Source organism: Macrotis lagotis, chromosome 4, assembly GCF_037893015.1.
Source record: "Macrotis lagotis isolate mMagLag1 chromosome 4, bilby.v1.9.chrom.fasta, whole genome shotgun sequence".
NCBI classification, from domain to species: domain Eukaryota; kingdom Metazoa; phylum Chordata; class Mammalia; order Peramelemorphia; family Peramelidae; genus Macrotis; species Macrotis lagotis.
In genome coordinates this window covers 78283634-78297359 of record NC_133661.1, presented here as the reverse complement: position 1 = coordinate 78297359, position 13726 = coordinate 78283634, and the positions used below count along the sequence as shown (strand labels likewise).

General features: G+C 34.3%; 1 protein-coding gene across 12 annotated transcripts in view; it reads left to right on the top strand.

The window, feature by feature from the left end:
- The window catches only part of LCOR (ligand dependent nuclear receptor corepressor), a 137282-nt gene that overhangs the window by 76988 nt on the left and 46568 nt on the right, over positions 1–13726 (top strand). For 5 of the 12 annotated variants that reach the window (XM_074233226.1, XM_074233235.1, XM_074233236.1 and 2 more), the window contains 2 exons: positions 8277–8406; positions 12936–13223. In XM_074233226.1, coding sequence (XP_074089327.1) covers positions 8277–8406; positions 12936–13223 — 418 coding nt within the window. Of the gene's footprint in view, positions 1–2580; positions 5113–8276; positions 8407–12935; positions 13224–13726 lie in introns of all 12 variants that reach the window. The other 7 variants (XM_074233233.1, XM_074233228.1, XM_074233232.1 and 4 more) reach the window with 6 other exon arrangements.

Genomic DNA, 13726 nt, shown 5'->3' with positions numbered 1-13726 from the left:
CCTTCCTTCTAAGATTATCTCCACCCTATCTTGTCTTACTTCTTTTTTGTACAAACCATGGGCAGATTGCAAGTTTTTTGAGAGCATGGAGTTTATTTATATTCTTTTATGGGGATGGGGAAGTAATTCTTAGTGTTTCCAGCACTTAGAACACTATCTAAATAGTGCGTAATAAATGCTAATGGACTTGACTTGATTTGCCTCCTAGAAGATAAGATCTCTAGCACTATGGGCCAAATTTAATAAGGTGAAATTACATATAGCTATGAATGCAAAATTTTGTGCTTGGTTTCATAAATAAACTTATAAGTGTTGAAAAGGGGATGTGTTGCTAAATAGCAGTTCTTGTGTGAGGGGCGAGCTCTGGAAATTTTTAATGACTTAAATTCAGTGCAGTATATTGCAACAAAAACCCAGTCCAGTCTTAGGCTGTCTTAAGAGAGCTATTATACTATTATATATAATAAGGGAGTTGAAAACTTGTCTTATTTTACTCATCCTTGGTCAGACCACATTGAGATTATTTGGTTCAATTTTTCTCTCTAAAATTTTAGAAAAGATTTTGTTAAACTGGAACTTGTCTAGTAAGATGTTAAGAAAATTAGAGATGGCGCCATATATGATGATCATTTGAAGGAACTAGTAGAGATGAATAACTGGAACAGAGGATATTTGGGGAAGACACAAAAGTTGTCAAAGTACTTTAAAACCTTAAATGTAGAAGAGATTTTCTTCCTACTATGCTATCTCAAGCACTATAATTAGCAGTTTTGGATGGATTGTGCAGAGATAGATTCAGGCTTAACATGAGGAGGAAAAACTCTAATATTTCAAGCTGTCCAAACCTGGAATAGGTTGCCTTTCCAGGGGTTTCTTACAGGACCAAGAAAAAGTTGGATAGCCAGCTTGTCAAATGTTTATTAGGTGTATATTTCAGAGAAGGAATTTCAGTTCAAGTATGGATTGAACTTAGATGGCTTGAGGTTATCCTTAAAGAGATTCTGTGATAATTATGTTTTATCCTTTAGGAATTTATAAGAGGATCAGGTATGAAAGGGAGATTTTTGGTTTCAACTTTTGTATTTTGTAATAGTTATGGCTGAAATAGCCCAGAAGTTAAACTATTTCTGAAGTCTGTTCTAAAGAATTAATCACTTTTGGAGATTTATGTCAAAAGGGTACAGTTTCTCTGAAACTTCCCCTTTTATCCTGGGGAGGACAGGATGGAGGTACAAAAAATAAAATACTAAGTTTTACCAAGATTACTGAACCTTTTCCACTTCAAAACTCACAGATACTGGGTATTTTATGTCTCCACCACACCATTATTTGTTAATAAGTTGAATTCACTAAATACTTATATACTGCCTGCTCTCTATAGTGCTTCTGTATACTATGAAGATTAGGAGAGATGAATAAGACAAATGTCTTTATCTAATGGGACATTTATCTATATACATATCTGTTATATAAAGTCAGATATCAGTATCATAACAGCAATATATAGTAGGGGATAAGAGAAGGAAGAGATCATATCTAGCAGGAATGAAGAAAAGCTTTGTTACCCTCTTCTCCCTGAACATAACAGCTGTTGTCTCTAGTCAAGCAGGGACCAAATAATAGCCAAAGGGCCATTTCCAAATGGCTGCCTGTTTTTATGTAGCTTATGAGCTAAGGATGGTTTTTACATTTTTTTTTGGCAAGGCAATGAGGTTAAGTGACTTGCCCAAGGCCACACAGCTAGGTAATTATTAAGTGTCTGAGGTCAGATTTGAACTCAGGTACTCCTGACTCCAGGGCCGTTGTTCTATTCACTGTGCCACCTAGCCACCCTGGGTTTTGCATTTTTAAAATGTAAAGAGCATTTCCTAGACTAAAGAAACATGTCCCTTATAGTGGCTTAAGCACTTCCACTACCCCTAGTACCTATCATATCTTTAGAGTGGGATGAGGAATATAAAGGATGCTTCAAGTGTCACAGAGTATAAGAATCTCAACTAAGGTTAATTAATGGTGAGAAAATAAGGGCACGGGTGCTTCTACTTAAATTGGAGAGTTAGTTCAAGACCTTAGTCTTTACTTTTGGAAAATTATCTAGGAATTAGTTCTTTTACCCATTTGAAAGCATTTTCATTTTGCCATTTCTCCAAGTTGTCAAAGGGTCATTTCAGATCATTTTTTTTTTAAGTGATGATGGCATGAGAAAAATGGGACTGTTAAACAATTTGCCTAGTTAGTAGGTATCAGAATCAGGACTGTCACCTAAGAACCATGTACTTTCTAGTATACCACATTTACTTACCTTAAGTGTGGTCTTAATAGTCAGGGGTTCTTTTTATTCAGTTTCCTTCTACTATAGAGAAAAAAAGAGCTTCTGTGAAACTGTTCTCAGTCCTTTTCTAAATTGACTGCTTTAGACCTGGTATTGGGGGTGAGAGGTGGGTTGGAAGGTTGCAGGGGGTGGGGAGTGGAAAGATGTTTAGTGGAGATCTTTGAATTAAAATGCAGGTCATAAGATCATAGATTTAAGAGATGGAAGAGACCTTAGAAATCACTGAGTCCAACTCCCTTGTTTTACAGATGAGGAAACTGAGGTCCAGAGAAGCTATATGACTTAGTGACTAAGGTGAGATAAGACTCAAGGTCTTCCTGATTTCTGATACTGTGCTGCTTTTCAGAGCCATCTTCACTCTGACAAGTGGTTTATAGCAGAAGCTGCTCTGTTTGGGCCACTAAAGCAGCACTGGGGTAGGTACTAGATCTGCTGTCTTTCTTCACCTCCCTCCATGATCTGAACTATAACAACCCCTGTGGAGACTGGAATAGGCTAAGTGAGTGAGGACCTGATCCAGATAGACAGAGAAAGGGCAGGAGACATGGGTGGTCTGGACCCAGACTTTTCGCTCTATGGTGTGGTCAGGAAAGGGAGTAGATATGGGAGCTTAAAAGGATAGAAGCAACAGTAGACGAGATATTGGGGTATAAAGGGTTTATTGGTATATCCCACTATGTGGAGTCTATCAGCATAGCTTTTTAGTTTTTCTTTATCACTTGTCACATCTTGTCCCTTCTGGGGAATGGGCAAGTGGTTTATGATGTGGATTAAACTGAGCAAGGAAGTGGGACAGTGAGGAAAAAAATCAGTGCCCTAAATGCAGCAGGGGCTTTGGTCTTTTCTGGGGATTTCCTGACAAAGTACTACAGTCTTTACCTTTGAAGAGTTTATGGTCTGCCCTGAGGCAACTGGTATGTAAATAGGGTTATACACAATAGAGACCAGATGATTTTTGAGAGAAGGTACTGCTTGGCTTTGTTTATGGAAGGTCAAGAAAGACCTTTTCTTTCCATCTTCCCCATACCCCCCCCCCCCAACTGTTAATAATCTTTGTATAAGAGAGTTTCAGAAATTTTTCCCCTAGGATTTAGGACTTTGTGAACATTCCTGTAAGGGTCAGTATTTCAATAATGAAGCCTGTTGTCACTCTTGAATAGCTTCATTTAATATTGGTTGATATACAGTTTTTTATTTTATTATTTTATTATTTTTTATTATTTTATTACTTTTACTATTTCAACACTAGTATTCTTAAATTGGGAATGATGAAATAATTTCCTATTTATGCATAGGAAAGAAAAATCTAAGCTTCAGATCTGAAAAGAAGAAAGCACTGCTTAACTGCAGATAAACCCCTGGAGGATGTCTATAAAGTATATCCATCTTAGATTTAGAAATAATTTATCTTAAGTCACATGAGGATATGAATAATTATAGCTTGTAAATTTTCATTAGTTTTCTAAGCAGTAAGATTCTAGGATCCTTGGTATGTGCTATGTGATATAGTAATAGACCCCTGAAGGGTTTGTTCAAAATGTTATAACTGATAATTTTGGAATTGGTTTAGAGGAGATACCCAATACATAGGGTGCCCAGTCATTACTATTAAGCCTCAGAGATTTGTTATTAAAAGCAGTATTTTCTGAGAGTTTTGCCCTTGAATCATTTCAAGTTTTTTAAGCCTTTTGATTAAGCAGATTAGAAACATTTAAGGAATGTTTGTTTTTTTCAAATAATTTTAGTTAAAAGATTAAACTTATATTCCTCAACTGAATATTATCAGTTTGTCTGTGGTGATTGAAGTACAAGATTTGTTAATGCAAACAAGATTCATTTAAAATATCAACTCTACTGAAGTATAGAAATAAGGAAGCCTTTCATCTTCACTAGTTAAAAAATAGATTTTAAAGGTAAAAAAAAATCACATTTTCAAATAATAAGTGATTTGTAATAAAGTGAAACTCAAGATTTATTAGCTCTTCCTACATTCTTCACTATCTTTTTAAGTTTTTTTGGCAAGGCAAACGGGGTTAAGTGGCTTGCCCAAGGCCACACAGCTAGGTAATTATTAAGTGTCTGAGACTGGATTTTAACCCAGGTACTCCTGACTCCAGAGCCCGTGCTTTATCTACTGTGCCACCTAGCTGCCCCTTCACTATCTTTTTATTGTGAAATCTGGGGTTAGAAGTATACTAAAAATGGGGAGGCTAGGTAGCACAGTGGATAGAGCCCCGGCCCTGGAGTCAGAAGTACCTGAGTTCAAATTTGGCCTCAGACACTTAAGAATTACTAGCTCTAGTGTGGCCTTGGGCAAGCCACTTAACCCCATTGCCTTGCCAAAAAAAAAGTAGTATAATGAATATCTGGGCAAACAAAAAGGAAGTCCTTAGAGTTCAGAGGTGACATGGCCATGGCAGTTAATGGCAGTTAGTACCCTGGCTTCTGGAGATCTACTTTCTGAATTTCTCTGTTGCTTTTCCTATTACTTAATCAAGAAAACTTCTAGAAACTAATAATCACTTCTCTCTAGTTTTAAGCAATAAATCTAAAAACTTTAAGAAAAGATATTCTTTTATCAATATCAACTTTGTTTTAATCGTATGCAAATCCATTTTCTCTACTCACAAACTCTTGTGAATTTTACAGAAAATCATATTTTTCAGGAGCTGGAGATGATCATATGCCAATATGAAGCCAAGATGACTTTCAAAGTCCTTTCTACTTGAAGAAAGGATGAAATATTAGGAGATTGCATTTAGCATTTTCACTGACGCTAGGTATAACTAGATATTAAATGATTATTCTTTGGTGAATAACTAAGAACCAGAAAGATTTATGAAGGTTTTTGAATATATATAATGACTAGGACATTATTTCTTTTTATACTCTTTATTTTGAAAATTATCAGGGGAAGAATTGGAATTATCCTAATACTATATTAGATTTGTTGATATAACTGTCTATTTTTTAATTATCTTCATATTCATTATTTACTATCATTTATGAATTTGGAGTGTGGTGTTAGTATATATGTATACACATACATGAATATATGTCAAGGAAAAATCAATTATGTTTATCTTACTGCTAATATGAATTTGGTGCAAAAATGTGGAACACTGAAGTTTCTGTGTCTTATTTTTGGTTTATATAGAAATCTCTGTATATCATCTGAAAAATTCTTAGATTCGACTATGTAGTGCCTTCCCCCAAAATCATTTCGTACTTATGTACATGCTGGGTTCCCTAAGGATAGAAACTGTTTTTGCTTTTGTTTCTGTAGCCTATTACCTGGTGCATAGTAGGATTATTGATTGGTTGAGCATCTATTGAAAAGGATCTTTGCAAATTTTAAAGTTGATGAAATTAGTTACATTTTAGTTCTGTTGCTTTGACAACAACAAACAATCTGTACTAAAAGATTGTTATGAGCCATTTTGGCAGAGGAAAGTTTGGTTTGATGGGACTTCATTTTTCAATATAATACAAATCTCATGGTAATCTCTGAAAATTAGATGAAAATTTAGATGAGTTTATTGAAGGGAAGATTTTCTTTGAACTTGTTTTTGTTTATCAATATTTGTTATAATCAATATTTTTCTAATTAAATATGAAGATGTTATGACTTGGATGAACCTAGTTTCTTAAATCATGATGTAAATTGGACCAAATCTTTTTTCATTAAGTATTTTATTTGAATTTTACAATTCCCCCACCCCCCACCCCCAGAAAGCAATCTGTCAGTCTTTACTTTGTTTCCATGTTATACATTGATCCAAATTGAGTGTGATGAGAGAGAAATCATATCCTTAAGGAAGAAACAAAAGTATAAGAGATAACAAGATCAGACAATAAGATATCTGTTGGGTTTTTTTGTAAATTAAAGGGAATAGTCCTTGAACTTTGTTCAAACTCCACAGCTCTTTATCTGGATACAGATGGTATTCTCCATTCCAGACAGCCCCAAATTGTCCTTGATTGTTACACCGATGGAATGAGCAAGTCCATCAAGGTTGATTATCATCTCCATGTTTCTTTTAGGATGTACAGTGTTTTTCTGGTTCTGCTCATCTCACTCAGCATCAGTTCATGCAAATGCCTCTAGGCTTCCCTGAATTCCCATCCTTCCTAATAGAACAATAGTGTTCCATGACACACATATACCAGTTTGCTAAGCCATTCCCCAATTGAAGGACATTTACTTGATTTCCAATTCTTTGCCACCACAAACAGGGTTGCTATGAATATTTTTGTACAAGTGATGTCTTTACCCTTTTTCATCATTTCTTCAGGGTATAGACCTAGTAGTGGTATTGCTGGGTCAAAGTGTATACTCTAGGTTTTTGGCAAGGTAATGGGTTTAAGTGGCTTGCCGGAGGCCACACAGCTAGGTACTCATGAAGTGTCTGAGACTGAATTTGAACCCAGGTACTCCTGACTCCAGGGTGGGTGCTTTATCTACTGTGCCACCTAGCCACCCCAGTATACTCATTTTTGTTGCCCTTTGGGAGTAGTTCCGAATTTCTCTCTAGAAAGGTTGGATGAGTTCACAGCTCCACCAACAGTGTAATAGTTGGACCAATTCTTTTAACATAAAAAAAATAGCAACTATAATCACTATAATGTTTATTGAATTACCATTCTCATATTAGGACCCTTTACAAGGTGAAGATTCATTTTGTTAATGTGACATACTTTTTCACATGCATTTAAAAGTCACAGCTTCTTTAAGCTTAATGATATTTTAAATATACACTTTATATTCTATGTATTTTAGAATTATTCACAATTAAGCAGCATAATTGTTAAAAGATGCATGCTGTACAAAATATACTGTTTTCTTGTGGGGTTTTAGGGAAAAGAAAGGAATTAGAATTGCAGGGACAGTTTTCCACTTCAAAGAAGATCAAAAAATGGAAAAAAGTTTGCTCTCAAATCACTACAGTATTCAGATACTTTTTGTTTATACTTTATAAAATCCATGTATGTTCCTATTTAAAAATTTAAATGTAATTAAATGTCATCTTCCATTATGAAAAGAAATTTATATCTTTGAATTCTAGAATTTTATAGATTTTAAAGACCACTCAAGAAGTCTTTTCTTTCCATTCTGCTCTTTTTACTGTGACATTTACTTACCTGGGTAATTCACAGTGTGTGGAATGCACAGATCAGTGGGGTTTTTCCTACTTGCCAGAGCAGCATTTGACAAGCAGAGATTAGAAAGGGAGATGGGGAGAGTTAAGTAAATTTTCTCTTCCTTTTCTTCTACTGTGGCTATTTTCTAAACAGGTTTTTTTTTTTTTAAATTTCTTTTCCTTTTGTTTCACTAAATAATATGTAGTTAATTTTCTGTGAAATTCTTTTAATAAATAAAAATTATTTTGCCTAGTTGGAAGAAAGAAATCAGTAGAACTAGTCAGTTTGTTATTAATATTTTTAGTTTTCGATACTTGTATTTGTAAGAGAACTTTTTAATGATTCAGCTTAATATGGTATATATTGAGTTTCACTTAAGTCAATCTAAAGTGCAATTGGAGATGATGATCTTACAAGAGGGTGTTTTATATGCATACATATATGTATATATACATACACACATATATATGCATACAAATATATACCTCTCTATATATATGCATGTGTTTGTGTATGTGTATGTTTTATCCCTGAGAAGTTGGTGCATGTTTAACCTTTTAAATGCTCTGTGTGTATATATTTAATATACACATGCTTTTTTGCATTTCATAGTTAGTTATTGGAGATAAAATTTTGGTTGACTTTAATACATTTAAGTGAATTTTGAATTAAAGGCAATAATGAGATTTTAAAAATTCATCTCAAGTTGTATTAAAATTTTTATTTTATGTTGGTATGTTTATTCTTTCATGCCTTTTGATGAGAAGTATTATTTTGTAAATCTTTCACTGACTTTTTGCAGGAACATTTCATCGATCTGGATGAACCAGCTTTTGGAGCTGGGCAAGAAGCTCTTAGACAAGGGCAAGCAAAAATCATTCGGTTCGAGAGACAAGCAGAAGAATTCCTCAATGCAGTCTTTTATAGAAAAGGTTGGTTTGGGTAAAGAATAATATCCAGGATTTGCAAGAAGCTGCTAATGTTGTTACTGCATTTGATCACTTTTTTGCTTTTGTTTTAGTGAAGGTAAAAATTGAATTAAATTTGTCAAGGTGGTCACCTTCAGTTTTCTTCTGGTATAGTTTTTGTTAAGATTTTAGTTAAGTAAATGATAACTTTATGATTACATGAATTACTTTGACTTTCTTGAAAATTAGTGAGGCATGAGAAATTGTTGCCATAAACTACTATTCTTCTTACATCCGCATAATATTAATAGTTGAACTCTTTTTTTCTTGGGTGTTTTGTTTAGACATTTTGAATTAAGTTGACATTAAAGAAACCATTTTGCCTAGAAGTGATTTTTCATTAACCTAAAAACTTTAAATATGGGGTGGTTAGGTGGTGTAGTGGATAAAACACCAACCCCAGAATCAGGAGTACCTGGGTTCAAATCCGGTCACAGACCCTTAATAATTACCTAGCTGTGTGGCCTTGGGCAAGCCATTTAACGCCGGTTGCCTTTCAGATACCTAAAAAAAAAACTCTAAATTTTTGATAAAAAATTTTTAATTTGATTTCTTTTTTTTTAATTGTGAAGTGAAATATTTGTATTGAGTTGTAAGTTGAAATAACAGAAAAATAAAATTAAAACATTCTGGCACTCTTCAAGTATTATAATGAAAATGAACTGACATTTGCTTCAGCAGAGCTAAGTGATTTATTTCTTATTTATCATAAGATTGAAGAGGCTCTTTTATTTCCTCTTGGCCATCCCCTTGCCTTTAGATATATTTACTTTTAATCAGTACTTTAGAAAGGGCTAATTTAGACTTATTGTATACTTGAACTTTGTCTAAAAACTTTCAGTATATTTAAAGGCTTTTTGTAATATGACATCTGAAAGTGATGTAAAAAATTATCCATTTTGGTCTTATGATTTTTAATGACAAAACTGATATCCAAGGATGCTCACTATTTTCTCTATAGACTACTGTGGCCTTCTAATTAGTGTCCTTTCCCACTCCAGTCCGTCCATCCTGTTAATTGCTAAAGTGGTCTTCTGAATAAAGCAATAGTTCAGGCAATGTCATAGGAAATCATGCCCCCCAAATCCCCCCAATTCCAGTGGCTCCTTTTAAACTCCAGAGGAGCCTTCTTTGACATTTAAAGCCTTTCCTTCTGGTCTTTTCCTGTGTCTTTAGTCTCCTTGTCTTTGACTTTATTCTACAACTTGGGGACATAGTTCCCTAGGCTCCTTTGCTGTTCCTCACCTTTTCTATCATCCCTTCCATCTCCCTGCTTTGGGCTTGTGCTCTGCCTCAAATCCCCACCTTTGCCTGAGGTCCTTCCCCTTCTCCTTCTGACTGTTGTGATCTCTCTAACTTTCCTGTCTGCATTCTTTGTATCTTGGAGGTACACAATGGGATAGTGAGCTTCTATAGGAAAGGGATGATGTTTTTTTCTTTGTATCACTCTAGCATTTCACCCAGGGCCTTCCACACAGGAAACACATCATATTAATGCTTATTGACTGACTGGTTAGAGAGCCAGGAAGAAGTTGAGTGAAGGGTACCTTCCCTGGGCACGTCACTGGACCTCTTCATGCCCTAGGCCAGTGTCTCGAACTCAGAGAAACAAGCTACCAGACTACAAAAAGGTCATCTGCACTCTCCAACTAATTTTAAGTTGCATAGAAAGTACCTAACATCTAACATGGTCAGTAAAATCACGGGCTCAGTTCCTGCCCCTCAGTCTTCTGGTAGGTGTCCACAAAGCCATTGATTGATAAAGAACCATTTGAATTCAAGTTCTCTTACTCCAAATTAGAGTACAAAGAAAGACAGAAGTTTGGCCCCTGGCTTTCAAGAAGTTCACATTCTAAGGAGGGGAACAATATGCAAAACACCAGGCATATTGAAGAGTTAGACAGCAAGGGGGAGATAATTAACTAGCACTCTATCTTTTTCTCATTGGTGTTATCTTAGATTCCTTTTTTCTCTACCCTGTAACCTAATGGAATTTCTCCAGGTCTGAAGGCCAGATGAATTTGCTGAGTCAGCCTGAGGTGAGAAGATAAGAAAGAGGGTTGATCTGAGGAGTAGTAAGACATGAACTCCTGGAATGATTAACATAGAGTAGCTGTGGGACCAGAGACAACTTTTCAGAGTCCTTTGTAATAATTCAAACCCTGAACAATTAGCATTATATTTACATATATGTATGACACTCGTGTTCCTTACATGCTTTAACTTTAGGGCAGTCTCCATTTTCACATTTTTATATATTTTTCTGTAAGGTTGTATCACAATGCTTTACATTAATGTGTATCACTTTCCTTCTTCCTGGAGACAGGAAATTTGGAGGTAGAAGGAGTGTGCTGTTCTTGAAGCCAGTTTCTCATTTCAAACCCTATCCTCTGAAGGGAGATTACCCTTTTGATATGAACTTTGAGGAAAGAGAAAAAAAGTTCAGTGACACATTTTTAAAGTTCATCACTTTTTCCCCCCAAACTCATCACTATCATAGAAAATTATAATGATTCATCTGTATATGTGTGTGTGTCTTTCTGTGCCTGTGCGCACATGTGTGCATGCGATTTACTATCTTCTAATTTAAAGGACTATACTTTTGATCTTTCAAATGTAAGTTTTGGTGTTTAAATTTTACATTTTCTCTAGGTCCTAATAGATTGACATAAATTACTTTAAGATAGGAATACTTTAGATGACTTAGAATTAACCCTTGATTTTTAATAGCCTTTGAAATAGAAATTAACAAGAAAATAGACTACTTGAACATAAATGGTGTTTTAAGTATTTATTTGTTAAAAACTTAAATGACTAAAATAGTAAGGTTTTAGTGATATCCTTATTCCAGTGAAATGACTTAGGTTTTAGAATGTAGAGGTGTCACATTTTTATATTTTATTTAATAACTTCATAATAATTAAGTGATGTTCTCCAATCATTCGGCTGTGCCTGACTCTTTGTGACTCCCAGGACCATAGCAAATTCTATTCTATCCATCAGATTTTCTTAATTAAATGTTAGTTTTGTTATTTCAGTTTGAGCTAATCTGTCACTTTTCTTTCCTGATAATGTTGTCTGGTTTTTCAAATAGGATACATATAATATGTTTTAGGTACATTAAATAATCAAATTTGTCCAGTTTTTTTAGTAATTCCTTGTTTTTTCTCTTTGATTATGTTCACTTGGCCTCAAGAACTTTCTGAGTATTTACATTTACACTATGTTATAAAAGGAAAATAGACCCAGACACTTTTCAGTGAAACTACACTGAAAGATATGCCAATTAGAAATTTCTGCAGTCATTTTTATTCTTACACAAATTTAACCTTGAAATATGTAAATTCAGTTAAAATAGTATCTCATATACACACACACACAGACACACAAACACACACTCTCACACTCAGACTAAGACATTTAAAAAATGGACTTTAGGAAGAATTAACTCTGCAATTCTCAAGAAGGTAATTGGTTAGAACAGATTTTATAACAAATTTGGTGGAATTGACCCAGTGATTTGATGCTATGAAATACGTTTATTTTTTTGAGGTATTCAAAATTTTTTTCTTATACCAAGATTTGTACTATAATGAACATTAAGTTGAAGAGGCTGGACTACATGATCCCTAAGCCACTGTTTAGCTCTAAAAATCTCATCCCTCAAAAAAGGACTAGGAATTTAGAGCCCCCAAAGCAGTATTGGTATGCCATCTGAAATAACTTTCTCTAAAGATTGAATGTAGTAAAATATTTAATTCCTGAGTCAGGATAGCAGGGTTCTTGTCCAGCCTCTGCCTCTAATTTGTGACTTTGAGTAATCAGTCACTTTTCCTTTTCTAGAGCTTACTTTTACCTTAAAATGAGAATTGGGCTAAAATATTTTTTTAAGGTCCTTTCAACTTTGAAATTACAATGCTTCTCTGAATTCATTTATGTTTCTTTAAGCTAAATCTTTTAGTTAATAGACATTTATAGCTTGGATTTCTTCAGAACATTTCTAGAGTTATTTATTAGTTGAAGTCATGGTATAGTTTAAGGAATTTACCACCTTAAATGGCCTATTTTAATTTTTTACTGTGCCTCACAATTTAGAACAAGCAAATTTAAATACTCAGTAACTTATCTCCCAAAGACTTTTCAAAGATGGATTAGTTAACTAATCCAAAGATTTTGAGTAATCTTATATAATTATCATTAAATAGTTAAGGTAATTAGTAAAAGAAGGGACTTTAGAATTTCTGCATCAGATAAGACTTAACATCAGGTAGACAATGCTTTCTTTACATATTGTGCTGTGATTTAAAGAAATTGCTGAGAAACATGATCAATTTTGGAAATTTCCCTGTGGTGAATGAATCTGCATCTCAGAACTGAAAATATTTTATTGGAAAACCACCTACATTTTAAGGAAAATTAAAAGAATGTAACTTTATGTTTGTTTGAAAACCTTTCTAAAATGTTTTTTTAATTAAATAAATTTTTGTTTACAGACAGTCCCTGGGTCTCTGACCCCAATATTCCCCTAGTGGCCCGTGAGATCATGCAGCGAATGATCCAACAATTTGCTGCTGAATATACCTCAAAAAATAGCTCTACTCAGGACCCCAGCCAGCCCAATAGCACAAAGAACCAAAGCCTGCCGAAAGCATCTCCTGTTATCACCTCTCCCACGGCTGCAACTGCTCAGAACCCTGTACTTAGTAAACTTCTCATGGCTGACCAAGACTCACCTCTGGACCTTACTGTCAGAAAGTCTCAGTCAGAACCTAGTGAACAAGGTATGGTTTTATTCTTAGTATCTCTTCCATCTAATAAAAAAGTGCTGATTTAATATTCTCATCTTGAGAGCCAGTTATGGCAAAGAGTGCTTCAGACATTAATGAAACCATGTACAGAGAGGAAACATGAATAGTTATTGCTCCAATGTTTTTCCAGTGAAGATTTAAGTCTATCTTAACACTGAGTGGGGCCAGTAATATTACTTGTATTATGATTTTATATTACTTGTAATATGTTTGCATATTAGCGCTTTGTATTTTTTAAATGACCTCATATCTATCATAATAATATTTTTATTTCATTTAAGATAAATGAATGTTTTTCTCTCTTGCTCATTAAATATATATTTGATCTAAAACAAGTAATTTCCCAACTTTTTATGCATTCCCATTTGCTAATTGGTTGGATTGTATTGTCTATTAAATGAGATACCATGACAAAAACCCATTATATTACTTTAAAATCAGTTAATATTTTATTAATTCTGATACGCTCTTTATAT